The sequence below is a fragment of the Rhinolophus hipposideros genome (assembly GCF_964194185.1).
Source record: "Rhinolophus hipposideros genome assembly, chromosome: 8".
Lineage (NCBI taxonomy): Eukaryota > Metazoa > Chordata > Mammalia > Chiroptera > Rhinolophidae > Rhinolophus > Rhinolophus hipposideros.
In genome coordinates this window covers 68,226,266-68,251,044 of record NC_138054.1, presented here as the reverse complement: position 1 = coordinate 68,251,044, position 24,779 = coordinate 68,226,266, and the positions used below count along the sequence as shown (strand labels likewise).

The window sequence follows — 24,779 nt, the reverse complement described above, 5'->3', positions numbered from 1 at the left end:
TTAGTCAAATCCTCACTTCCTTTCTGTGATCCGGAAAAGAAAGGTGGAAATTTATTGTTATCATCTTACTTTAACCTTACTGTGGCATATATTGGACTGAACAGTTTTACTTGTTCATGTATCCCAGTGTTCATGTATTTCAGTGTTTCAATCACGGTTGTATCTTAAGAGGTTTTTGGTATTATCAGGGTTAGCAATATTCTAAATAATGTATGAGGTTGCATCTATGTCTAGTTTTGGGGGGGCTTAGTTTTTATTTCAATGCATTTTTGTCCTGGTTCAAAGTAAGTTCCCTGTTAGTCACATAATGACAGTCACTATATCATTTAAAAACTTAAATGTATGAAAAGTTTATGTGGATAGTAGGAACAATCTTATGTTTTTGCCTCAGGATGGGAAAAAAAAAAAGCTTGTTATTCACTTAAGCTTAGGATTTGGTGCGGTAGGAATTTTGGATTTTTTTGTTGTTTTTTCATCCTTCAGATTTTAAAGTGACCCCATGTTATCACTTTTCATTCACTTTAAATGTGTATGTATCCAATAGTTGCTCCAACGGCTCCTAGATGATCGAAAGGCCACCGTAGACATGCTTCAAGCAGAAGGAGGCAGAATAGCCCAGTCAGCTGAACTGGCAGATAGAGAGAAAATCACTGGACAATTGGAGAGTCTTGAAAGTAGATGGACAGGACTACTCAGCAAGGCAGCAGCCAGGTAAGGCCAGAGGGGTTTTGAGAATGGGTCAGAGAAGGTTTGCTGTGTCCTGTTTTTGACTTGCTATTACTGAGGTGCTCTGAAAGCTCCTGGATGATTTGTACAGTGCTTTGGAAGGTGTTTAATGGATTTTATTTTGAAGAGGGATACGTTCTTAGAGGTGATCCTCAAGCCAGAATAACTCTCAGGAAATGAGCCTCAGCTCCTCCATACATTTCTGAGAACTGCAGACTCGATCTCTGTTGTTCTGCTGCAGCATAATCCTGGTTGCAGATGACAGACGCAAACTCCTGCAATTCAGCCAGTTATTTTCTGAGTTTTTAAAGCAGATTTTTTTTCCTTCAGATTTACAAATAATGCCTTCGATATTTGGAATTGAAATATATTTCTTTTCTCTTAGTTTATCCTAATGTTAGATGTTTTTGCATCTAGGAGCTAGTCTGTGGTTCTGTTAAATGTATGTGCATTTAAGAAATGAATCAACTCTACTTTCTTCAATAAATGGCCAGAAGACAGGCAGCATACTTTCCTCCTCCAAGGCACTGCTTTCTCTTTCCTTAGCTATAAGTTACTCCAGTGTCACTTGAGCTTAATAAGCCACATGGGTGTCTTTACTTTTAGCATGGACTGTCCCAGTTTTAAACGTAAAGGCTAGCTAATCAGAAATCAACATGAGAGGAGTAGAGTTGATCATTTATTCTTGTATCCTTTCAGTTGTCTAGGTAGCCAATGGCAGTCTTCAAATAAATTCCCTCTTCAGTCTTCGTTTCCTCACCTGCACACCGTGCTTGCTTATTTCTTATCTGAGTTTTAAAGTATCTCTTGCCCATATTAGAGGGAGAAACAAAAATGAAAGAATTCAACTTATTTTATTTACAAATTGTGCTGCTTTTTTTTCTTCTCTCTCTGTCCATTTCCAATAATAGTGCTATTAACTAACTTCCAGTTACCTAAGCTTAAAATCTCAGCCCCATTTTTACCCTTCTACGCCTTTGTGTCCCACATCTTTCAGGATGCTAAATTCTGCCAGTTCTACAGTGTCTTTCCTATTTATTCATTTCTCTAATTCCCACTCATGTACTTCAGTTCTTATGAGTTCTCCGTTGGGCTAGTTCACATGAGGTGCTCATCTGAGGTGGCTTCCTAACTAATCCACTTATCACTCATCACTCTGCTGCCACTTACCCTCAGGCCTTCACCTCTTCGCATGCTCAAAGACATTTAATGACTCTCTGTTGCCTATAAATAAAGTCTGGACTCTTGAACCCAACATTCAAAGCTTTCTACTATTTGTCCGTAACCTACCTTTCTTCCTTTCCACTATTCTTCTCAGACCTTGTAGTACGGATAAAGTAAACCATATTCTTTTCCTCTGTACCTTCTGTCAGTTTCCTCATTCTGTCTTTGCTGATGCTGTTGCATCTTCCATGAAATACTTTTGTCGATCTCCCCTTCTATAAACCGTTTCATCATTCCCCAAGCATAGAATAACCTCACCTCCCTCTTAACTGCCGTAACTCTTTCTGTACCGTGTCCTACGGTCATTATTCTAAGCAGTACTTATCTCCCAGGTCCATGAGCTCATTCAAGTCATGATTTTGTTTCTAAAGTATCGTGTTATGACTCTTTCTACACTACCCACTTCCATCCTCCTAGCCTAACAGTTTCTGGGCCAGTATTTTAAAGAAAAAGACCAAGAGCAGCTTCATTTGTTACAGACATTCTAAGGACTTTTATTGAGATTTTTAGTATTGGAATTTTGGTGCCTCTAAATTATTTTAGCTCTTTTTGCTACTCCAAATCCTGTATATACTGAGGTCTTCATACTTTCGGATTCCAAAATCAGAGATGAGTCCGAAAGACTAGGAATTACGGACAATCTTTTTAAATAAAATTCTAGTTGAATAATAACCTTTAAGATTATATATTTTAATTGTATTAATTAAAGATGTATTTTGAAGGCTGGCAGAAACAAACTAAGAAAAGAAATTATAGCTCTCTGGCATGTGGGCGGCCAGCCAGAGGTGCGTGTTTCCACACCTCTGTGGTAGTAGTAGTATTGTTTTTTTTTCTTTTCCCAAATAAACCTTCTTTTTGGCAAAAAAAAAAAAAAAAGAAAGGAAATTATATTCTTTATATTGACATTTAAAAATAGCATCTTAAAATACATTTTTCTTTATATTCAAATGTAATTGAATTTCCAGATCATTAAAATGGCAAATCTTTATATTTAAGCCATTTCTTGTTAAAATACGTTTGTCCATAGTACCTGACACAAGCAGGTGTTTAGTAAAGGTTTGCTGAACTAAAGTACAACATACACTCCTGGGCCTTTTTAAACGACATAGCATTTAATGTCTGTTATTAGTGATTCAGAGTCATCATTATGGCCTTTTATTAATCTGGGTGCTAATACAGTTCTGTGGTTGTTTTTCTGTCTCTTATCAGGCTGCCTCCAATATTCAGGCTTCCTTTTTCTGTTTGTAATTTGCTGCTTTTAATCTACAGGGAACTGGAAATCCAAGCTTAGTGTGGATGTTATATTAAATAAGATTTAGGAGTCCAAGTGAGCTATAATGTCCATAGTTCTGCCATTTGTGTTGGCAAATTCAGCTAGTCTGGAGGTCATTTTTTGCCTTAAATCTAGGTTCAGAGTTATGCTCTGGGGCTTGAAATTACTAGAAGCCTGACTGGATTAGGGGATATGGAAAGGGAGTTCTAAGTTATAGTCTGCCTTGGCTCTTCAAATGCTCTCTTCACTCACAAGTGAAGGTAGCAGTGACAGACAGAGAGAAATGAAGACTGATGATTTTTTGACTCCTTTAAACTTTATTTTGGTCATGTGTTCAGATGATGCACAAGCCACATTCTATAGGAGAAAGCATTAGAAAGTCTGCTTCTCCTCATTGTACTGTTATTACTACTTACTGGGTGCCTTGGACAAATCTTTCTTCAAGCCTTCAGGGTCGGTTTTCTCTTTTGTAACTGGGATAATTATTCTGCCTACCTTACAAGGTTATACAGAATTGAAATAAGGTAAGTCTTATGAAAACCTTTAAGACAGCAAGTGCTCTATATGTGTGTTCTGTTTACTGTTGATATTTAAAATATACCTGGTGAAGATTGTTGCGTTTTTTTTGGTGTGTTTTTTTTTTTACTGAATATAATACTGTTGTCTGTCTTAATGTGACTTTTTGCCTGAGCAGCTTCCTGTATATATTTGTGTAGGCAAAAACAGCTGGAAGATATCCTGGTTCTGGCCAAAAAGTTTCATGAGACAGCTGAGCCTATTTCTGACTTCTTATCTGTCACAGAGAAAAAGCTTGCTAACTCAGAACCTGTTGGCACTCAGACTGCCAAAATACAGCAGCAGATCCTCCGGCACAAGGTAGGAAGCAGGTGTGGTAAATGAAAACAAAGAACTGGAATGGGAAGTCCTAGAAATTAGAAAACTGCCTGCAACATTTCAGAAGATGTTTCTTGTGGAGTTTTTTTTTCCTAAATTTAATTTAAAATACGGTCAAATTACTAATTGGAGTAGTCACATCCTTGAAATAAAAGTAGATATCAAATCATAGGCTATCATCAGAAACAACAGCTTTGTTTTCAACTTTTATATTATTTTTGCCTTTCAGTGGGTACACTTTTTATATTATTATTTAATTTATTGCATCATTTGTTATTCGTTGTTCCATGTTTACTTTTCATTTATTTTGTTTCTATTATTCATTATTTCCATCTGGATTTCCAGGCTCTGGAGGAAGAAATAGAAAGCCATGCAACAGATGTGCACCAGGCAGTCCAAATTGGGCACTCCCTCTCCTCCCTGACATGTTCTGCAGAACAGGGTGTGCTGTCGGAAAAGCTAGACTCGTTGCAGGCCCGATACAGTGAGGTTCAAGACCGGTGCTGTCGGAAAGCAGCCCTGCTTGAACAAGCACTGTTCCATGCTAGGCTGTTCGGGGAGGACGAAGTCGAGGTGCTCAACTGGCTTGCCGAGGTTGAGGACAAGCTCAGTTCAGTGTCCGTAAAGGATTACAGACAGGATGTCCTGCAGAAACAGCACGCTGACCACCTGGTATTCATGGCTTCCATTCTTACTGGTTGTGTTTCTGTTATTTAGTAGTTCTGATTCATGTTTTTCTTCATTTCTTTTTTGTTCCAAACATTTCAACTTTATTTTACATACAAGTGCATAGTTGCAGACTTCTTGCTACAAACTAATCTGTTTTATGATGAATCCATGGAAATACTTAACAAACTGAGTCAATAATTCTGGAAGATAAACCAGAGTGTAGTCAGGGGCCATCTCAATGCCAACTCATGTTTTACATCATTAGGTAATGTGTCACTCAGATTGCATGTGAGCAGAAACTTTCATAAAACCAGGTTACCTAAATAGTACTGTTGAACATATAGCTGTAACTTTTAAAATATTTCTAGAATTTATATGCTCAAATTTCAGGGATTCTTTGTCATCTTAGTAGAAAGAACAATTTGCCCTTTTCATTTCATTGTTGTTAAATTTCTTTTAGTGTAGTAAAAATAGGCAAAGCAAGGGGGTTTGTTGTTATTAATAATATAAAATTCAGCTTCATTAATTTCAAACATTGGGTTTTTAACCAGGGTCCAGATTTAAATCTGCGTGTTCTTGCTGACTTTCTTCTTTTGAACTTTCTTTCTTATTGTTTGTTTTGGACACAGTAGACATTTTTGCTGAATTCTCCTCTATCTTTCTTGCGTTCGGGTTTGGTACCAATAGATCGGTAAAGCGATTTAATCCTAAAACTCTTCATCCAGTACAAAAGAAAGCCTCCCTATAAATATCTAATTTAATTATTTTGAGTAATTAATGGTGTAATCAAAGAGATAATGAAGAAATCAAATACCTAATGTTTACATTAAACTGGTATTCATCTCCTATAAATTGCATCTCTCAAAGGTCTCATTTCTTTCCATTTGTTGTGCCATAGTTTTAGGATTAATGGTATTCTTTCCTTTCAGGCTTTAAATGAAGAAATTGTTAATAGAAAGAAGAATGTAGATCAAGCTATTAAAAACGGTCAGGCTCTTCTAAAACAAACCACAGGTACTTCAAAAAATGCATCTCTTGGCACCTCTCTTGTCATATAGACAGTTACATGTCCAGGGAAATAAGCACCCTGCACTTGCCACTTCTCTTTGTATGTAGAAGCTTAGTATTCACTGTTGTATTACTATGTGCTCCTAGGAGGCTGGTGCCTGGGTTCCTATTTCCTGCTATATCTTTTGAAAACTGAAAGACTTTGTTGCTCACATCTGGCTATAAATGACTCCCCCCTTCCTAGCATTCACTGCAAGGTTCTGGGAACATCTAGACGCACCTGCAGTTGAACTCAGATCTTAATAATCTCAGAAGAGGCTTCTTTTATTGATTGACAGGTTTACTTCCTTCTTCCCTTAGTGTGGGATGCTGGGTGAAATCACTGTCATAGGGAGGGAGCGTCTATAAAAAGTAAGCTCTGATTTAAAGAAAGGGGGATTAAGAGACTCCCTCATCCCTAGAAGGGGACTCCCTCATATCTCTTAAATATGAATAATTGTGTGTGGTCTCCCACAGGTGAAGAGGTACTGCTTATCCAAGAGAAACTAGACGGAATAAAGACTCGCTATGCAGACATCACAGTCACCAGCTCCAAGGCCCTCCGAACTTTAGAACAAGCCCGGCAGCTGGCCACCAAATTCCAGTCTACTTATGAGGAACTGACCGGATGGCTGAGGGAGGTCGAGGAGGAGCTAGCAGTCAGTGGGGGACAGTCTCCCACAGGGGAGCAAATACCACAGTTCCAGCAAAGACAGAAGGTGAACTGTCATTTCACAGTGTACAAGGAAAAAAGTTTCCCTCTTAGTCAGAATCCTTAAGTTTAAATTCTTAACTTTTTATCACCAACTACATTAAATCTGAACCAAAAATTTCTGCCTACCTTTGTTGTTTACTCATGGACAGTAAGATTTGACATAAAAGACAGACCTGTATAAGAGCACTTGTTATGAACTGAAGATGAAAAAAGATTGACTCCCAAATCCCTAGGAAGTTTGCTTGGTATGTAACATTTGGGAATTTACTTTCATGATTCATTCTCTAAAGAGTGCTTCATGGTTGTATTTGATTTTCCTACAGGCTCTAGTGCAGTTCTGGAGGCACAGAAATACTATTTAGGTACTTAACTGAGTTAATAGGTTGGTGCAAAAGTAATTGCGGTTTTTGCAGTTATTTTTAATCTTTTAAACCTCAGTTACTTTTTTTTTTAATGATATTCATTGTTTATCTGAAATTCACATTTAACCAGGTTTCCTGGGTGGTTTTTTTGTTTGCTTTTTTGTTGTTGTTTTCTTAAAGATTTTATTGGGGAAGGGGAACAGAAGGGGAACAGGACTTTATTGGGGAACTTTTTTTTTTTCCAAGTCAAGTTGTTGTCCTTTCAATCTTAGTTGTGGAAGGTGCAGTTCATCTTCAAGTTGTTGTGTCCTTTCAGTCTTAGTTGTGGAGGGTACAGATCAGCTCCAGGTCCAGTTGCCATTGGTAGTTGCAGGGAGCGCAGCCCACCATCCCTTGCGGGAGTCGAACCGGCAACCTTGTGGTTGAGAGGATGCGCTCCAACCAACTGAGCCATCCTGGACCTCAGCGGCAGCTCAGCTCAAAGTGCTGTGTTCAATCTTAGTTGCAGGGGGCGCTGCCCACCATCCCTTGTGGGACTCGAGGTGTTGAACTGGCAACCTTGTGGTTGATAGCCCACTGGCCCATGTAGGAATCGAACCAGCAGCCTTCTGTGTTAGGAACATGGAGCTCTAACCGCCTGAGCCACTGGGCCGGCCCCAAACCTCAATTACTTTTGCAGCAACCTAATAAATGCCTATGTGTAAAGCAGTATTTATCATTTCTACTGAAGTAAGGAAAGAAAAGAAAGAAATATTTGTTTTACCCAGAGACAATCTGTCTCAAGAAGTCTTGCGGACAGATATAAGCAGCACCTAAGCCTAAAGTCAGGCTTGGAGTGATTGAAAAATCTGAGACAAGAAAAAAAAAAGTGCAGGAAGGAGGTCAAAGCCCTGCTGGGATGTGTGGCACAGCTGCCAGAGTGCTTAATTTAGCAAGGTCTGGCCTGAAAACGCTTTTTCCCTCCTTAGGAATTAAAGAAGGAGGTCATGGAGCACAGGCTGGTGTTGGACACGGTGAACGAGGTGAGCCGTGCGCTCCTGGAGCTGGTGCCCTGGAGAGCCAGAGAAGGGCTGGATAAACTTGTGTCCGATGCCAACGACCAGTACAAGCTGGTCAGTGACACTGTTGGACAAAGGGTGGATGAAATTGATGCTGCTATTCAGAGATCACAACAGGTAATGTGTATAAACACCTCTGCATGAACATTTTAGGCAGCAGAGATAGATGTGTGAGATACAAAACTATGACCCACATAAATACAGGCTCAGGAATAGAAGCAGCAAGATCAAGGTAAATCTGATGCAACACATTATTTCAGTGGTGAAAGGTATGTGAGGATGGATCAGGGTTTGACCCAAAATACCTGTCCCCTTTGAGTACAGAACTTGGGGAAGAGTCTGTGCGAGCCCTCTTCTTAGCCAGTGCCCTGCTGAAAAACTGATGGTGATGGGAGTAGATAATATCTAGATCCAAAATGTCCAAATGCATCACAATCTTAGTTTGGTAAATCAACTGTTTTAACATTAGATGGAAGAGGGGAGGGAACCAAGAACTATAATTACTATCAAATATGCTGACCAAAATAGCAGAGCCATCCAAAATAGAATCCTTCCCATAAACACAGGTGTCATATTTCCCTTGATCTTTTTTCTTTCCTGCTTTCTTAAAAAAGTTACTTGCTTTTTTTCTTTGTATCTGGATATCAACCTATTAATATGCCATGGTGCAGAAAATAATATAACATGACTCCTTGGGTTCGTAATGATAAGCAAATGCTTCGTGAACCACACAGAAGTTTGCTCTGACTCCAAGTGCATCCCCCCTGTGTCTTTATTTATATTCCAATAATCTTGGCCAGATAATTCAGTATGAAATTTTATCGTGCTTGAGAGAAGCTTTCTTTTCTATTTCAATATTAGTGTAGATTGGCAGAATTGAAGACGAAGAGAAAAAAGATTGAGGGACCCTCATTAAACAACAGTCACATAGAACAGAATCTTAGTTTTTCTTTGTTACTGCGTACCTGTTAAAGGTTTGATGTTCTTCTGGGGTCTTACGCTTCTTCAGCTGAGTGAGTACTTCCAAGTTAGCTTGACTCAGCTGTCTGCTGCCATGGTAAGTTTATTTGAACATGTAATTAAAACTTCAGTGTATGGGTAGGAAAGGTGATTGGCAGAAAGAGCACAGCCTCATAAAAGCACTCTGATTAGACGTATACTTCTTTTTATGAGTGTCAGTTTCCATTGTCATTTCTAGCTGTAGGACCACTAACTGGATTCTCTAACTTCTTTCTTAAAAAGTTGAAATAGAATCAATTCATTTGCTAAAGTATAATCAATTCTAAATTGTCTGCATCTTGATTTGTGATTTTACGAAGTTCTCCGCAGTTTTGGTTTTACTTTGTAAGTTATAAACTGTATTATTGAAAATGCAGGCCTTTCTGTGTTGAATAAGTTAGAATTCCAAGAAGGAGGACCCTGCCTGTATCTAATATGTTCGTTTTTCTTCAACATGTCTACTAGTATGAGCAAGCTGCTGATGCAGAGCTAGCTTGGGTTGCTGAAACGAAACGGAAACTGATGGCCCTGGGTCCAATTCGCCTGGAACAGGACCAGACCACAGCTCAGCTGCAGGTACAGAAGGTAAGTGTAACACTGACATATCCAGTGTCCCAAACTAGTATAATCATTAGTGGCTTAGAGTGAGTAGGAGAGAGTTTCTGATGGCTATTCCAAGTCAAGTGGAATGATTCAGTGTCATGAATATGGACAGATTAATTTTATAAATATTTGGTTAGGATGAGGAAGAGATTTTTTTGCTTTGTGAGAAGGGAGTAATAGGCTCATTAGTCCAGGAAAGGTTAATAATATTCTGGATGATTTTCAGAAAGGAAGATATTTTTGTAAGCTACTAAGAGATAAACATTGAAGATGTATGCATAGGCAAAGTGTCAGACTTCATAACAATAATTTTTGTGATGTGGCTTTATTAAAATAGAATTTTGTTTAGGTTGTGTCTAACCACTGACACAGGCTTGGGGTCCTTTTGCTTCTTAACTGTAGTTTGCTTTTCAAAGGCTTTCTCCATTGATATCATTCGACACAAAGATTCAATGGATGAACTCTTCAGTCACCGTGGTGAAATCTTTGGCACATGTGGAGAGGAGCAAAAGGCTGTGTTACAGGTGAATTGCAGTTATTTATTCACTATATTATTCTTGTCTTGATTATGGTGAATTAGAAGTACCGTTGTGAGGTTATAGTTTAAGGTTTTTTCCGTCTATTACTAGTAGCAGTATTAAAGTCCAGCTTGATGTTGTGAGGAATTCAGACTCCTAACCCTGTGTTCACACGTCTGAACAGTCATGCTGTATATGTGAAATGTATTACAAGTCCATCTTCTTTATAACTGAGGAATTGCTACTTATCCTCAGCACATGAGTGACCTTTCAAAAATCTGTGATAGATTTTTCAGAACCATATGCAGATATTTGTTGTTCTTTTTTCTTGAAATCCTTCTAAAATCATACCCATTTCTAAAAGGATTGGCCAAGAGAGTTAGTTTGTACACCAGTTTTTTGTTTTGTTTTATATATAAAGGGTATGGGTAACCACTCTTTCCTCAAAAATCTTTGTAAATTGACTTAGCTACTTATAAATGCCAGGCTTGTGACCCGTTTTTATCTAAGGAAAACAGACAAATGAAACCTGATGGATAAAGACTCCTTCATAGCTACTGAGATATTCAGTCTTAAACTGACCCATTATCGTAATGCGGTATCTAAAGTTGTAAAAGATTATTCACTAAAAGGTTAATTTTGCTGTTTTTACTGTATTTGAAACAACTATTTTTAAAAACTTGAAACAATTTTTAAAATTATACAAGTACATATAGGTATGATAGGAAAATAACATGTATGAATTAGAAAATTCAGATAAGTATAAAGAAAATGAAAATCATTTGTAATCCTACTAGATTAATCCATATTTTTTAACATTTTAGTGTGTGTTCCTTTAGACTTTTTAATGTATATGTACATACATTTTTTTCTTAAAAGAAGGGTTCATAATAGTAATAATACACTTTTGTTGTTTATAGGAAAAGACAGAGTCTCTAATACAGCAATATGAGGCCATTAGTCTACTCAATTCAGAGCGTTATGCCCGCCTAGAGCGGGCACAAGTCTTGGTGAACCAGTTTTGGGAAACTTACGAGGAGCTCAGTCCCTGGATTGAGGAAACTCGGACACTAATAGCACAATTACCTCCTCCAGCTATTGATCATGAGCAGCTCAGACTACAGCAAGAGGAGATGAGGGTAAGAAGCATGCTGCGTTTTATTTAATTGCAGAACTTGAAATCTATTAAGCTCCACAATCTATTAAAAAACAACATATTTATTGTAGTGCCTACCGAGTGTAAGCTCTGTGTTATAAACATCTTTTTTTCCCCTCCTTCTTCTGCCTCCCCTCCCCCCCACTCTGGTTCAAGCCGTTGTTTCTCAGTCCAGTTGTGTAGGACACAGCTCCCTGGCCCATGCTGTAGTATAAGCCTTGCGCTTCCCCGGCTTCCCCTGGCTGAGGCAGTTGCGCAGCGGTCGCTGACAATGGCTGCCGGCCGCTCCTGGCAGCACATGGCAGCCCATGGCAACTCACGCCAACTTCCAGCTGCTCAGGGCAGCCCAGCTCCAGGGAGAGCCGTTATTCACAATCTTAGCTGTAGAGGGCATAGCTCCCTGGCGCATGTGGGAATCAAACCAGTGACCTCAATGTTAGGAGCACTGCACTCCAACCACCTGAGCCACCGGGCCGGCCCCTATAAAATTCTTAATCAGTTAGAATTTCTTTGCACAAGAAAAATATATACTTAAATTATTTTGTTTATCCTTTAACATGAATCAATTAAAGAATACAATTGTGGAGCTACCAGGATCCTGGGTGTTGCATAAATAAAGAAGTAAACATCAAGGGAATTTACCATCTTAACAGTGATGATGGGATGTTGTTAGACTCAGGGTGTGGTCGGGTGCCTCTTTTCATTTGGTTAGGCCCCAGCTGGCATGAGACACTTGAAGGAATGTCAAAAAGCATTTGCTGCATATAGTTGAGATAAAAAGGAAATTTGTAAACACGTCAACAAATGCTGTTACTACTTCAAAAAGAAACTTTTTAGGATGGCTGGTTAGCTCGGTTGGTTAGAGCGTGGTGCTGATAACACCAAGGTTGGTGCCCTGCATGGGCCACTGTGAGCTGTGTCCTCCTTAAAAAAAAAAAAAGAAAAGAAACTTTTAAAATGTTTATTTGGTTTTAAAATGTTTATTTGGTTTATGGCTTGTGTTTATTTCTGTCTCTGCATTCCTGTAAGTGGAAGGTTGTAAACTAGAAGCAGTCAGCAGTAAAGTGAAGAAATGGTTGAATTACCAGAAATGTTGCTCTTTGTAGCTTGTCCTGCTTAGTGCCTCAGTCTGGGGAGGGAGACAGATATCAAACCGTAGAAATTACAATTAGTATGTATAAGTATTTCCGAGCACAGAAGATGGTGGGATGATTCGTATTGCAGTGTGAGGGTGAGAGTGAGAGAGGATGTACCTGGGAACACCTGGATGATGGGACATCGGAACTGGCTTTGAACGATGAAGAGAATCAGGCAGTGTTCAGAGCCCAAGACTTAGGGGTTTTTTCCCTCCATAAATGATGAAATGCTGAGACTTGCTAGTGTTTAGTAATTCAGTTTGTTCCTCCCAAAGAGCTCTGATCAAAGTATGTAAGCAAATAAACCAGTATAAAAATGCTCATTCCATTTTAATTTCTTTACATAGCAATTAAGGGAATCCATTGCTGAACACAAACCTCATATTGATAAGCTGATAAAGATAGGCCCACAACTAAAGGAGTTAAACCCCGAAGAGGGAGAAATGGTGGAAGAAAAATACCAGAAAGCAGAAAACACGTATGCCCAAATAAAAGAGGAGGTGCGCCAACGGGCCCTGGCCCTGGACGAGGCTGTTTCCCAGTCGGCTCAGGTACGAGTGTGTCTTAAACTTCTTCGGCTGTCCTGTAGTCTAAGCAGGAAGTCTGTGTATCAGGTATGCCTCTGTGCTCAGGAGTGTCTAGACCAGCATGCTGATGAGACACTGTCAGAGACTAGGAAGCTTTGCTGATCTGCGTTTTCATTCAAGGAACATGGGGTTGCTGACACTGTAAGGAGGGTAAAGTGTGGCTTAGTTGGTCTATATTGTCTATTGGTGCTTTCCTTGAAAAATTTATATTGTGACAGTCCTTTAGCAAGGATGATTTTGGGTAAATTCATCTTAAAGCAACATATGCCTCAAGATTACTGTTGGGCCTGTTACTTTTGAGATTTAGAAGACAGCACATGAGTTCTCTTACTTAAGAGTCCACCAGCTAGCTCTTAGCTCAGAATAAGATGCTTGAGTAGGGAGAAGTAAGAACCAAAGAGGAACATAAACCAACAGCAGTGGTATTTAAAGCATGTTAACTACATACTTTTTAACTAATATGTTACTGTTAGTGGTACTTTTGTCATGTCTGGGTATTTTATTCCTATGTTTAGTCAGTATTCTTGGTTAATATTTGTACTTACTCAAATTTTTCCCCCCCACCTTCCGTCCCATCTCTCACTCACATTGTGGAATGTGTTACTTTGTGTTGTTGCTGCCTGCTCCTGTCTTCCCCACATCGTCACATTTCATTGTTGTGTTGACCGCGCCCACCATTACAGATTACAGAGGTAAGGTCCCACCCCCATTGGGATTAGGGTGTTTCCATGAAGCTGAAAATTGAGAGGATTAGCTATAAGGAAATTTCCCTTAACTTCAGTGTAATGAATTTTGTTAATGCAGTTAATTATGCCAGTTTCATTTGGGGCAGAACCTAGAAGTAAGGAAGTGATGGGCAGTGATTTTTCTTAAGGAAATCCTACCATATATTTTCTATAGGACACTTAACAGTTGATAAACCTTATTCTAATTAACAAATACAGAGTTGATTTCAGATAACCATATTAGGGGGCAAACTTACCTATTTTGCTCCTATTTCTCACCTCTCTGCTTCAGATTGTAAATGAAAAATTTATAATTCTAATGTTATTCAAAATATCAGAAAAGTGGAAAGGTAATTGTTCTTTTATAATAAGGTTAGATTTGGTCTTCCTTAATTCCCTTTCATCATGTCAACATTTTCCTTTCTCACTGTTATATACGGTGATTGTTAAATTGCATGCTATGATAATTTAAAACTCCAAGTCATTTAGCATATTGAGTTCCCTGTCCATTTACATAGGAGGTGGAGGGCATCTAACTTGTTGGTCTAATTTGTTGCATGCAACTGTCATCTGAGATGTTGACACACTGACTCTCACCAGTTTCATAGTCTTGTCCCTTTCTTGTCACATTTCTGGTATATTACTTAATATCCTTTTTATTCTTAAAATAAACATTTACTTTTTCTGATGGGCCAACCCTGGTTTATTATGCCCAAAACAGTTCCTTAGCCAAACCCAACATCCGTCAGGCCAGGCTGTGTGCAGGTTATCTTAAACGGCGGTAGGGTTATACCTTGACCTTATTCCCTGTATATAGCATTTCCCCCACATGTCTGTTGAAGTACTGCTGTAATGGCTAATGGTCTGACATTTGTTTAGTTCCATGATAAAATCGAGCCCATGTTGGAGACTCTGGAAAATCTTTCCTCTCGCCTGCGTATGCCACCACTGATCCCTGCTGAAGTAGACAAGATCAGAGAGTGCATCGGTGACAATAAGAGTGCTACCATGGAGCTAGAAAAACTGCAGCCTTCCTTTGAGGCCCTGAAGCGCCGTGGAGAAGAGCTCATTGGACGATCTCAGGGAGCTGACAAGGACCTGGCTGCAAAAGGTGCTTGAGAAATCTAATTATTTTTGAAGAAAACCAACAGAATAAATTCTAGGCTGTGGTTACCTCCAGCATCCCACCAGATGTACTTCGTTGAATGTAAAGACAGTCCTCAAGTAATGAGTATTCCAGAAAGTCATTTGGAAGTCATTTAGAATTCAGAACACATTTCCCCTTTGAAACAAGGTTACAATTGGTAGTTAGATTCCCAGGCCAGGAAACAAATGCTTCTTTAACCCCTAATATGAGTAAACTGCAGTATCAATAGTGGGTAGAATATAACTACCTTTTATAGCACTTTCCAAGGGAAACAAAATTCAACACAAAACACTGGAAATAGAGTTCTCATCTCAGTGTCTTTATAACTTAGGAGTTTTGTATCATAGCAGTACCTTTATAGTAGATGGTAACTCATCTCCAGATTACCTCTGTGATCTCTTTCTGTGGGAGACCAACATAAGCAGAAAGTGTACATGTAGAAATAATAAAGCTAAGATAGTTATAATAGTTATATCCTTCAGTTATAAATTCTTAAATTTCTTTTGAAGATAATTTCAGTGAAAATGTGACAATTAGATGGTATTTCTGATGAAGCTGATTTCACGTACTTAGAGCAGTCCTATTCAGCTCTTCCCTTTATACCCTCAGAAATCCAGGACAAATTGGATCAAATGGTATTCTTCTGGGAGGACATCAAAGCCCGCGCTGAAGAGCGAGAAATTAAGTTCCTTGATGTCCTTGAACTAGCGGAGAAGTTCTGGTATGACATGGCAGCTCTCCTGACCACCATCAAAGACACCCAGGACATTGTCCATGACTTGGAAAGCCCGGGCATTGATCCATCCATCATCAAACAACAGGTTGAAGCTGCTGAGGTGAGAAAAAAGCAAAACCCCTTTTCCTATGTTTGTACTCGAAAAAGGCACTTTATCCAAGTATGCCGTGTTAACTGCTTACCCAAGCTCAGTGCCTTAAAGGTTGTGTGGGGGTTTTTTGTTTTTGTTTTTTAGGTTTAATAGGATATTTTCCACTTGAAGAAAATATTTGCTCATTATAGTAGATTTCTTTCTTTTACAAGTTTTACCACCTGCACGTTTATATAACCTCCACCAATTGTGATATAGAATAGTTCCATTACACAAAGCTGATTTTCTTGTTAGTTTTAAACTTCACAATTCAAATTAGTATGATATGCTTAGAAAATCCAGTTTTGCTTTCATTTCTGAATTTAGTCCTTGCTGTAGTATATGTTATTTTGTTTCTCAAGTAAATCTGTTTAATGCAGAAAAATAGAAAATAGAAAAGAAAATAAATTCTGGTCTCATCATTCAAAGATAACAATTGTTGCTTTAATATCCTTTTTTCTAGTGTGTTTGGGGAGCCTAGTTTTTATTTTTACTAAGTGTATTTCTCCACTCCTTTCGTCCAGTCAGTACAAACCAAGCTTGTGTTGATATAACCTCTCTTATGTCTTACTTTTATTTCAGCTTTTCTCCCTCTCCCCACTCCTGTCATTGCCAGTCCATGAACCACTTTTTAGGATCTGGCACACAACTGACTTTTCTTCAAGATTGTATGGCTTGTATTCCTATTATGCTGGTCTCTCAGCTCTTCAATTTGTGACTTGTACTGTTATTATTTTGCCCTTGTTGATATACTTCTCCGTAATAGACTCCTGGCTATAGGTTATAATCCCCTTGGAGGGGAGAAGGGTGGCCTTTTTAGTAAATTATTGAAGTTCATTACGCCTTCCCAGACTGTTTATATTTATACATATATATAGTTTATATATATAGCTTTATATATATAAATATATTTGAAACATACATTTTTGTGTGCATATATATGAAAAATAACCAGAGTCTGAAGCTTCACTATTTAGATAAATGAAATATTAAGAACATGGAAAGGCTTTTGCAAAACTGACAGTTCTGTTTAACATCTTAATTGATGGGGATATAATTACATTTGCAAAGTTTGGGAAGTTCTGTTCTGCTTCTGTTTTGGCTTATGTTCTGTTCATTTACATGTAGACTATTAAGGAAGAGACAGATGGCCTGCATGAGGAATTGGAGTTTATTCGAATCCTCGGAGCAGATTTGATTTTTGCCTGTGGAGAAACTGAGAAGCCCGAAGTGAAGAAGAGCATTGATGAGGTGTGGAGAAACGGATAAGGAGTTGAGACGAAACATTAGTGATTCAGACTGAAGAGTGGTATTAGTTGAAGAATCTGATTGACTGTTTTTCCCCTAGATGAATAACGCCTGGGAGAACTTAAACAAAACGTGGAAAGAGAGACTAGAAAAGCTTGAGGACGCCATGCAAGCGGCTGTGCAGTATCAGGACACTCTTCAGGTGAGAACCCATGAGGTGACCACCCTGGAAATACAGGTTCCGTGTTGTCACACTCTGAATGCAGCATGAGACTGGATCACCTTTACAGGACTGACCACAACAGTTTCAAACCTAAGACAACCTGTGTCTAGATTTCTTGCCAAAGTTTCCCACTTCTAATGTGAGAAGTACTGACACCCGAATCTCTACTCTTCTTGCCATGTTTTTCATCATCATGTGTTCATCACATTTATCCTCATGGCAGCGATACAGAGAAGCGGGCCTTACTGTGAACGGCATTGCTTGCTAGAGGTTCCAAACCTAGCTTATCTTGAAGCACGAGCTGGCACGGTCACTTCAGCACATCATGAGCTTGCTGGCTGACCGTGAGAAATACTAACTCTCATTCACATTTAGTTTTTCCAGATTGTCATTTAATTTATCTCATTGGCTTTGTTCTGAAATCCCCATATTACTGGATAAATATCATTATCCCTTACCACTGCCACCCTTACCACCTAAAAACACAAACAGTACACAGTACTTTGATTTTTCTCTTGTATTAGCAGAGATAATGGTAATTCTCTCCTGAGTCCTTATGTTTTTATTTTCTGATTGCTTATTTGTATTTTTACTTTAGGCTATGTTTGACTGGCTAGATAACACTGTGATTAAACTCTGCGCCATGCCCCCTGTTGGCACTGATCTCAACACTGTTAAAGATCAGTTAAATGAAATGAAGGTTTGTATCTGGGAAGGGTTGCTTCTTTTTCGTTTTTAAAGACTTGGTTGGATGTTAACCTTAAGTATGGTTTTGATAGGAGTTCAAAGTGGAAGTTTACCAACAGCAAATTGAGATGGAAAAGCTCAATCACCAGGGTGAACTGATGTTAAAGAAAGCCACTGATGAAATGGACAGAGACATTATACGAGAACCACTGACGGAACTCAAACACCTCTGGGAGAACCTGGGTGAAAAAATTGCCCACAGACAGGTAAGGCAAATGGTGGAGTACATAAATGGACTGCTATCTACTGTTTTCTAATTTCTTAACAATCGTTCTCTTTACACCTTTTTCTGAGTAGCATAAGCTAGAAGGTGCTCTCTTGGCCCTTGGCCAATTCCAACATGCCTTAGAAGAACTGATGAGTTGGCTGATTCACACTGAAGAGTTGCTAGATGCTCAGAGACCAATAAGCGGAGACCCAAAAGTCATTGAAGTTGAGCTTGCGAAGCACCATGTAAGTATTTTTATTTTTCATCTCTAAGCCTATCGATTTGAGACCAAATATTGCCACAAAAAGCCTTTTAATAGTGTGTGTACCTTGGAGAACCAGATTTGATGTTATCTATACAGATAAGTTATGTTGTTCAACTTTTTTTAGGTTCTTAAAAATGATGTTTTGGCCCATCAAGCCACAGTGGAAACAGTCAACAAAGCTGGCAATGAACTTCTGGAATCTAGTGCTGGAGATGATGCCAGCAGCTTAAGAAGCCGTTTGGAAACTATGAACCAGTGCTGGGAGTCAGTGTTACAAAAAACAGAGGAGAGGGAGCAGCAGCTTCAGTCAACACTGCAGCAGGTACGTGCATCGTCACAGTTAGGTGGATGGAGCTGTGCACATACAGCAGCATTCAGAAAACCTGTCTAAGTCCACAAAAGGAAAGTCGTTTGGGGTAGAGCCCCCTGTGTCCTGAGAGGAAAGTCATTTCTGTGCTGGAACTTGGCTGGAGAAAACAACTTTTGATTTGATGGTTCTTTCTTGGGTTAGTATGTAGCCCAGTCTCTGTTGACTATTCAAAGTTAGAAGATCTTTGCTATAACAAACCTTTTTCACAGATTTAGTTGTTTCTTGGATCAAGTCAGGTCCTTCCACATCTGATTTCAACAGTAGTTTAGTGAATCAATTCATCGGTTATACCAGACCTCTATAATATGTTACAGTGAGGTCTGAAGGATTCTGCTAGATTCTGAAAATAAATAATATATTGGCCCCATGCTAATCCAGCAAAAGAGCAGCTCTGCCTGAGATCAGCCCAAAATCCCTCCCTCGAGATAAGTTCCTCATGTGGTCATTTAGAAAGTTTACTTTTGAAGCTAGAATTGACTACTGACCTTGCTGGTATGTTTTTTCTCAAAAGGCCCAGGGTTTCCACAGTGAAATTGAAGATTTTCTCTTGGAACTGACTAGAATGGAGACCCAGCTTTCTGCATCTAAGCCCACAGGAGGCCTTCCTGAAACTGCCAGAGAACAGCTTGATACACACATGGTAATAGAGATTTCCTGAAATTGAGCATAATCATCCCATATTCAGTAGCTCCTTTCTGAATTCACAGAAAGAGATGTATCGGGGAGTCTACAAAGTCTTGCCTTTTTACTGACAATATAGTACAACCTTGAGGACTGCTGCCTGCCTGTATATGGGCTTTTAACATGTGACCATACGCAGCAGTGGTGACAGGGAAGTCAGCTGAGAATACATTGGTGAGCTGGTCAGTTCAGTGGGCAGCAGCATATTGACTTGAAGGTGAGAACATCAAGAAGACAAATGTATAACACGTGGTTGTATTTAAGAAAAACACTACTTAGGTGGATTTATAGTCAGTAGATACTGGCAGTGTTTCACGAAAGTGGCATAATTTCTAGGCAAATCCTTCAGGAAAAGGAGAAATAAATTATGGGGGTCTATTTTTATCATCTCTGATCCTTAAAACAAATTCTATTTACTTGGTGACAAAATGAGTTTCACGTTAATGAAGAATGGTGGGTTTCTTTCCCTAAGTGCTCAGCTGTTGAACTGAATCTAAAAGATAGGGTTTAAATTGAGATGAGACCTTCCTGGACTTTTCCAGACTGTGCTCATAAATCTGTGTGTGATGTCTTGCAGGGAATCGGCATTACTGATATCCTTCCTGACTTTTCTTGTAGGAACTCTATTCCCAGCTCAAAGCCAAGGAAGAGACTTACAATCAACTGCTTGACAAGGGCAGGCTCATGCTTCTAAGCCGTGATGATTCTGGGTCTGGCTCAAAGACAGAACAGAGCGTAGCACTCCTGGAGCAGAAGTGGCATGTGGTCAGCAGTAAGATGGAAGAAAGAAAGGTATCGCCACCAAATACAGTGTGTGATGACGGTATTCGAGTAGTGTTTGGTGGTGGCAGGTTGTTGCCATCTGGTTTCTGTGAGGACTTTTTGAAGACTGGTGTATTGTACCAGAAGTTGCAGGATTGATAACCTCAGAATTGCCTTCATGCTACTCATCTCTTTTCTGCCGTTAAATTTCCGTTTTCCATCCATGTCAAGTTACATTGATGGTTACTGCCAGTATTTGCTTTTACTATTTATTCCTTTTCTGCATCTACCAGTTAAGACATTACTGCCCAGTGATGGACCCTTTGTCCATTGTTTATCAGATTTGTGTTCCTACTTAAAAACAAGGTTATGTTGGAGTTGGTGACTTGGGATTGGGAGGGTAGGGACAGAGAGCACGCAGGAAGTATGATTAATAATTCCGCACAAGGAATTTGGGTTCAAGTGTAAGTACAGTATGCAGAAAATTGTACTAAAAATCAAGAAAGAAAGAAATTATATGGTCTCTTTCCAGTCTTCTTAAAAATCACATTTTCTTCAAAAGAAGAAAAAAGTGTTTCAGGATCCAGGCCCCAAAACAGTTTTTTTATGAGTCCTGAGTTTCAGAGTATCACTGCAGAGTTTCTGTGCTGGGCAGATTAAATAATGGTTCAAGTCTATTGGCCACATTCATTCAATAAAAACTTACTAAGCCAAATTTATTACCAAATTTAATGGGCAGAAGCACATAAAACAAATATTCGCATATAACTGAACATTTTGAGAGAAGCATTAATTTTCTAGAATTCTTCTAATGGGGGGTCTGGTGGTTTCCTTACACAAAAGAACGGCTAGACAACCTGAGTGTATGGCTATGTTCTAATTCTTAGACAAACTGTTGGCTGTAATTCCTGCAGAATATAGAACTAAAACTAATTAAAGAAACCGAGGCAGATTCTGGCTCATACTCAGGAAGTTTCTAGAGGGTTCCCTCAACAATGGAGAGGGTTGCCTCAAGAAATACCCGTTATCAGTGGAGCTGGTCAGGCAAAGGTTGTGTCTAGGATAGTTATTTTTGATTTTGCAAGAACATTATATTTCAGGATCATTACTGAAATCATTTCTTAAGTATGTGGTGCTATGTTAAGAATATATCAGTAAAATGATGTTCCATCTAGGAACTTGGCAATATATTAATTTCCAAGCATTTCTAAGATTTGATACAGATTTTATTTTTCAACTTGATTTATTTACATTGAACCTGTACATTTTTGTAATGTTTATTATAGTTTTTTGGGGGGTTACAAAAGTAACCTGAAAACACAAGAGGAAATTAAAAATCCTGTGTAACCTATTTAATAGCAATTAACATTTTTAGTGTACATCCTATGAATATGTTGGCTGTATTCATTTTGAACAACCGGTCATTATTCTACTTTGCCTGCCTGCTAGATGGGCCATGGACAGAGGCCATCGCCCAGGGGTTGGGGGTCAAGGTCTCTGAGGATGGAGCTTATAGACTGTGGAATTGGGGTGTACTCATGGACAGTTGTACATGCTCTGAATGAGCTATTGTTTTTGCCATCTCATTTAGACCAAAGTGTCTAAAAATTCACATCTAGAGTTGTCAGTGTTTTGCTTAGACTGTAAGGCTTTAATTACCTTTTCTGCTTATAGCATAAGTGTCAGACTCAGACATTTTTAGGTGCCATGTTTTCTGAAACTCATTTAAACAGAGTGCACTGCAATAAGAATCATTTTTATAGTAAAGTACTTTTCGTTTAGTTGCTTTTATGCCACGAAAAACACACTAAAAGAAAATGAGGTTTTGCCCAAAGGAAGTTGCAGATCTTGAAGCTGTCACCACTGTAAAGGGTCTGTTCACTTACATTTTGAATAGTTTTATTCCGGTTCTTTAATGCCCAAGGAAGTAGGGAATGGCAGAGAAGGCAACTCAGCTGCAAATTGTGATATTTCCTTTTTTATACACAGTTGTTTCGGTTTCAGATACTCACTTCAAAACGTCCCCTTCTTTGCAAACAAAACATGTTTGGGGATTGATTAAATGGGGCTTCCTTTTTAGTGGTCATTTCATTTGGTGTACAATTCACGCCTTTGTCCTTGAAGCTATTAATCCCTGAATTCGGCGCTTTTTCTTTTTGTGTGTGTGTGTGTGTTTTAATTAAAATTCAGTCAAAGCTGGAAGAAGCTCTCAACCTGGCAACAGAATTCCAGAATTCCCTGCAAGAATTTATCAACTGGCTCACTCTAGCAGAGCAGAATTTAAATATTGCTTCTCCTCCCAGCCTGATTCTAAACACTGTCCTATCCCAGATAGAGGAGCACAAGGTAATTATGACACACACTGTGATATCCCCTTCCTTTTGAAAGGACTGGTTGAAAGAGATGCGCCACTATCTTAACTTCAGTTTAAAAAGAGCAAAATTTTCCCTCAGGTTTTTGCCAATGAAGTAAATGCTCATCGAGACCAGATCATTGAGCTGGATCAAACCGGGAATCAGTTAAAGTTCCTCAGCCAAAAACAGGACGTTGTTCTGATCAAGAATTTGTTGGTTAGTGTCCAGTCTCGATGGGAGAAGGTTGTGCAACGATCTATTGAAAGAGGGCGATCACTAGATGATGCCAGGAAGCGGGCAAAACAAGTAAGTTATAAAAGGAAGATACTCATTTACTGAACATACTTGAGCTAACGTGTGTTGAGTCTCTGGATTGGTCCTCATAAGTATTGTATAGTTTGTATATTCTTTCCTGTTACAACTTGTTTCTTATATAATTGTAGTTCCATGAAGCTTGGAAAAAACTAATTGACTGGCTAGAAGATGCAGAAAGTCACCTGGACTCAGAACTGGAGATATCTAATGACCCAGACAAAATTAAACTTCAGCTCTCTAAGCATAAGGTAAAGCAGTTGGTTGCTTTTACGTCCTGAGCTTAGTGTTTACTGAAGATTGTACCGTGCTAAAAGTAAAAGAGCTGGTCAAAGGAAAATTAATCGGTTTACATTAAAAAAAAATCAAGATGATAAAGCCAGCATTCCATTTTGTATCTAGACAGTGTCTAACAGTTTCTCATTTAAAAAACAGTTCAAAGTGATTGTAGTAGTAAACCAGTTAAAACTGTTGCAGTATGTGACATAAACAAAAACTTACAAATTTCTTAAGGATAAGCTCATTTTAGTTCAAGAAGTGGTGATATTTATACTATATACCAACCTGGAAATACAAAAACATTTTTCTTTGTTCGAAATCAAGATGTCATCGGACTTATAGCATAGCATGCTTTTTTTTCCTTTTATTTTTGGAAACAGGAATTTCAGAAAACTCTTGGTGGCAAACAGCCTGTGTATGATACCACAATTAGAACTGGCAGAGCCCTGAAAGAAAAGACTTTGCTTTCTGATGATACTCAGAAACTTGACAACTTACTGGGAGAAGTCAGAGACAAATGGGATACTGTTTGTGGCAAGTCTGTGGAGAGGTGAGCATGAGTGTCCCCTTCATGGGTCTATATGTTATGCCAAAACTAAGAGACTATTACTGGATTCCATAAAATGGTAATAGAGCTAATGCATCATTAACAGGTGATTGTTAATGATTGAGATGTTTTGTAGCATCTCAATATCTCTGGTTAGTTCAATGAGAGTTATGAAACATTTGAATAAAATACATTAAAAGTCTCTCATTTTAAACTTGAACCTTATTGTATTAGAAAGAGAGGCCTGGGCCGGCCCGGTGGCACAGACAGTTAGAGCTCCATACTCCTAACTCCGAAGGCTGCCGGTTCGATTCCCACATGGGCCAGTGGGCTCTCAACAACCAAAAAAAAAAAAAAAAAAAGAAAGAAAGAAAGAAAGAAAGAGAGGCCTGTGAAATCAAGCCAACAGTAATAGAAGATTGGTAATTCTAAATATTTCTAAATCTCCGATTTATAATACCAGTAGCTGTCTCACTGAGGGCTCTCACTATGTATTAGACACTGTGCAAAGCTTTACATGTATTACTTAATTTAACCATCATAGTACCTGACCTGTACTGAACAACTACTGAGTGTGTGCCTAAAGTGCTCACTAATCATCTACCCTCATAACAACCACTGAGGTGGGTGCCATTATTCCATCTTACAAACAAAGAAATGATCATAAAGAGGTTTCTTAATTTCCCCAAGGTCACTCAGCCACTAAGTAGCAGAGCTGGGATTTGAAACTGTTCAGTTTGGTTCTAAAAGTTATACTTTTATCTATTTGTACCCACTATGCTATATAATATCTGTATATTATTTGTGCTCCCAGTTTTTAGATGAGGCAACTGAGGTTCAGAGATGGGAAGAGACAAGGCCAGGGTCACACAACTGGCATAGATAGAGCTAGGAGTTGAACTCCTCACTCCAGATCATTACCAAAACCATCACCATCTCTATGGAGAGGTATAAAGTAATGAACACAGGCCTTAGTCAATAGGGTGTGTCCCTGTGTCTAGCCATTGGACTCGAAGATGCCTGAAGGACATCTATACCTGTTTCTTGCACTATGCTTAATCCTTTCTAGAGAAAGGTT

General features: G+C 38.8%; 1 protein-coding gene across 21 annotated transcripts in view; it reads left to right on the top strand.

The window, feature by feature from the left end:
* The window catches only part of MACF1 (microtubule actin crosslinking factor 1), a 312,440-nt gene that overhangs the window by 262,310 nt on the left and 25,351 nt on the right, over positions 1 to 24,779 (top strand). For 16 of the 21 annotated variants that reach the window (XM_081054959.1, XM_081054953.1, XM_081054963.1 and 13 more), the window contains 24 exons: positions 545 to 711; positions 3,940 to 4,099; positions 4,463 to 4,789; positions 5,716 to 5,800; positions 6,311 to 6,552; positions 7,879 to 8,085; positions 9,433 to 9,552; positions 9,987 to 10,094; positions 11,009 to 11,227; positions 12,728 to 12,931; positions 14,572 to 14,803; positions 15,449 to 15,675; positions 16,834 to 16,956; positions 17,054 to 17,155; positions 17,775 to 17,876; positions 17,956 to 18,129; positions 18,221 to 18,376; positions 18,521 to 18,718; positions 19,278 to 19,406; positions 20,066 to 20,239; positions 22,400 to 22,555; positions 22,663 to 22,869; positions 23,007 to 23,126; positions 23,535 to 23,704. In XM_081054959.1, coding sequence (XP_080911085.1) covers positions 545 to 711; positions 3,940 to 4,099; positions 4,463 to 4,789; positions 5,716 to 5,800; positions 6,311 to 6,552; positions 7,879 to 8,085; positions 9,433 to 9,552; positions 9,987 to 10,094; positions 11,009 to 11,227; positions 12,728 to 12,931; positions 14,572 to 14,803; positions 15,449 to 15,675; positions 16,834 to 16,956; positions 17,054 to 17,155; positions 17,775 to 17,876; positions 17,956 to 18,129; positions 18,221 to 18,376; positions 18,521 to 18,718; positions 19,278 to 19,406; positions 20,066 to 20,239; positions 22,400 to 22,555; positions 22,663 to 22,869; positions 23,007 to 23,126; positions 23,535 to 23,704 — 4,109 coding nt within the window. The remainder of the gene's footprint in view (positions 1 to 544; positions 712 to 3,939; positions 4,100 to 4,462; positions 4,790 to 5,715; positions 5,801 to 6,310; positions 6,553 to 7,878; positions 8,086 to 9,432; positions 9,553 to 9,986; positions 10,095 to 11,008; positions 11,228 to 12,727; positions 12,932 to 14,571; positions 14,804 to 15,448; positions 15,676 to 16,833; positions 16,957 to 17,053; positions 17,156 to 17,774; positions 17,877 to 17,955; positions 18,130 to 18,220; positions 18,377 to 18,520; positions 18,719 to 19,277; positions 19,407 to 20,065; positions 20,240 to 22,399; positions 22,556 to 22,662; positions 22,870 to 23,006; positions 23,127 to 23,534; positions 23,705 to 24,779) is intronic. The other 5 variants (XM_081054961.1, XM_081054954.1, XM_081054958.1 and 2 more) reach the window with 1 other exon arrangement.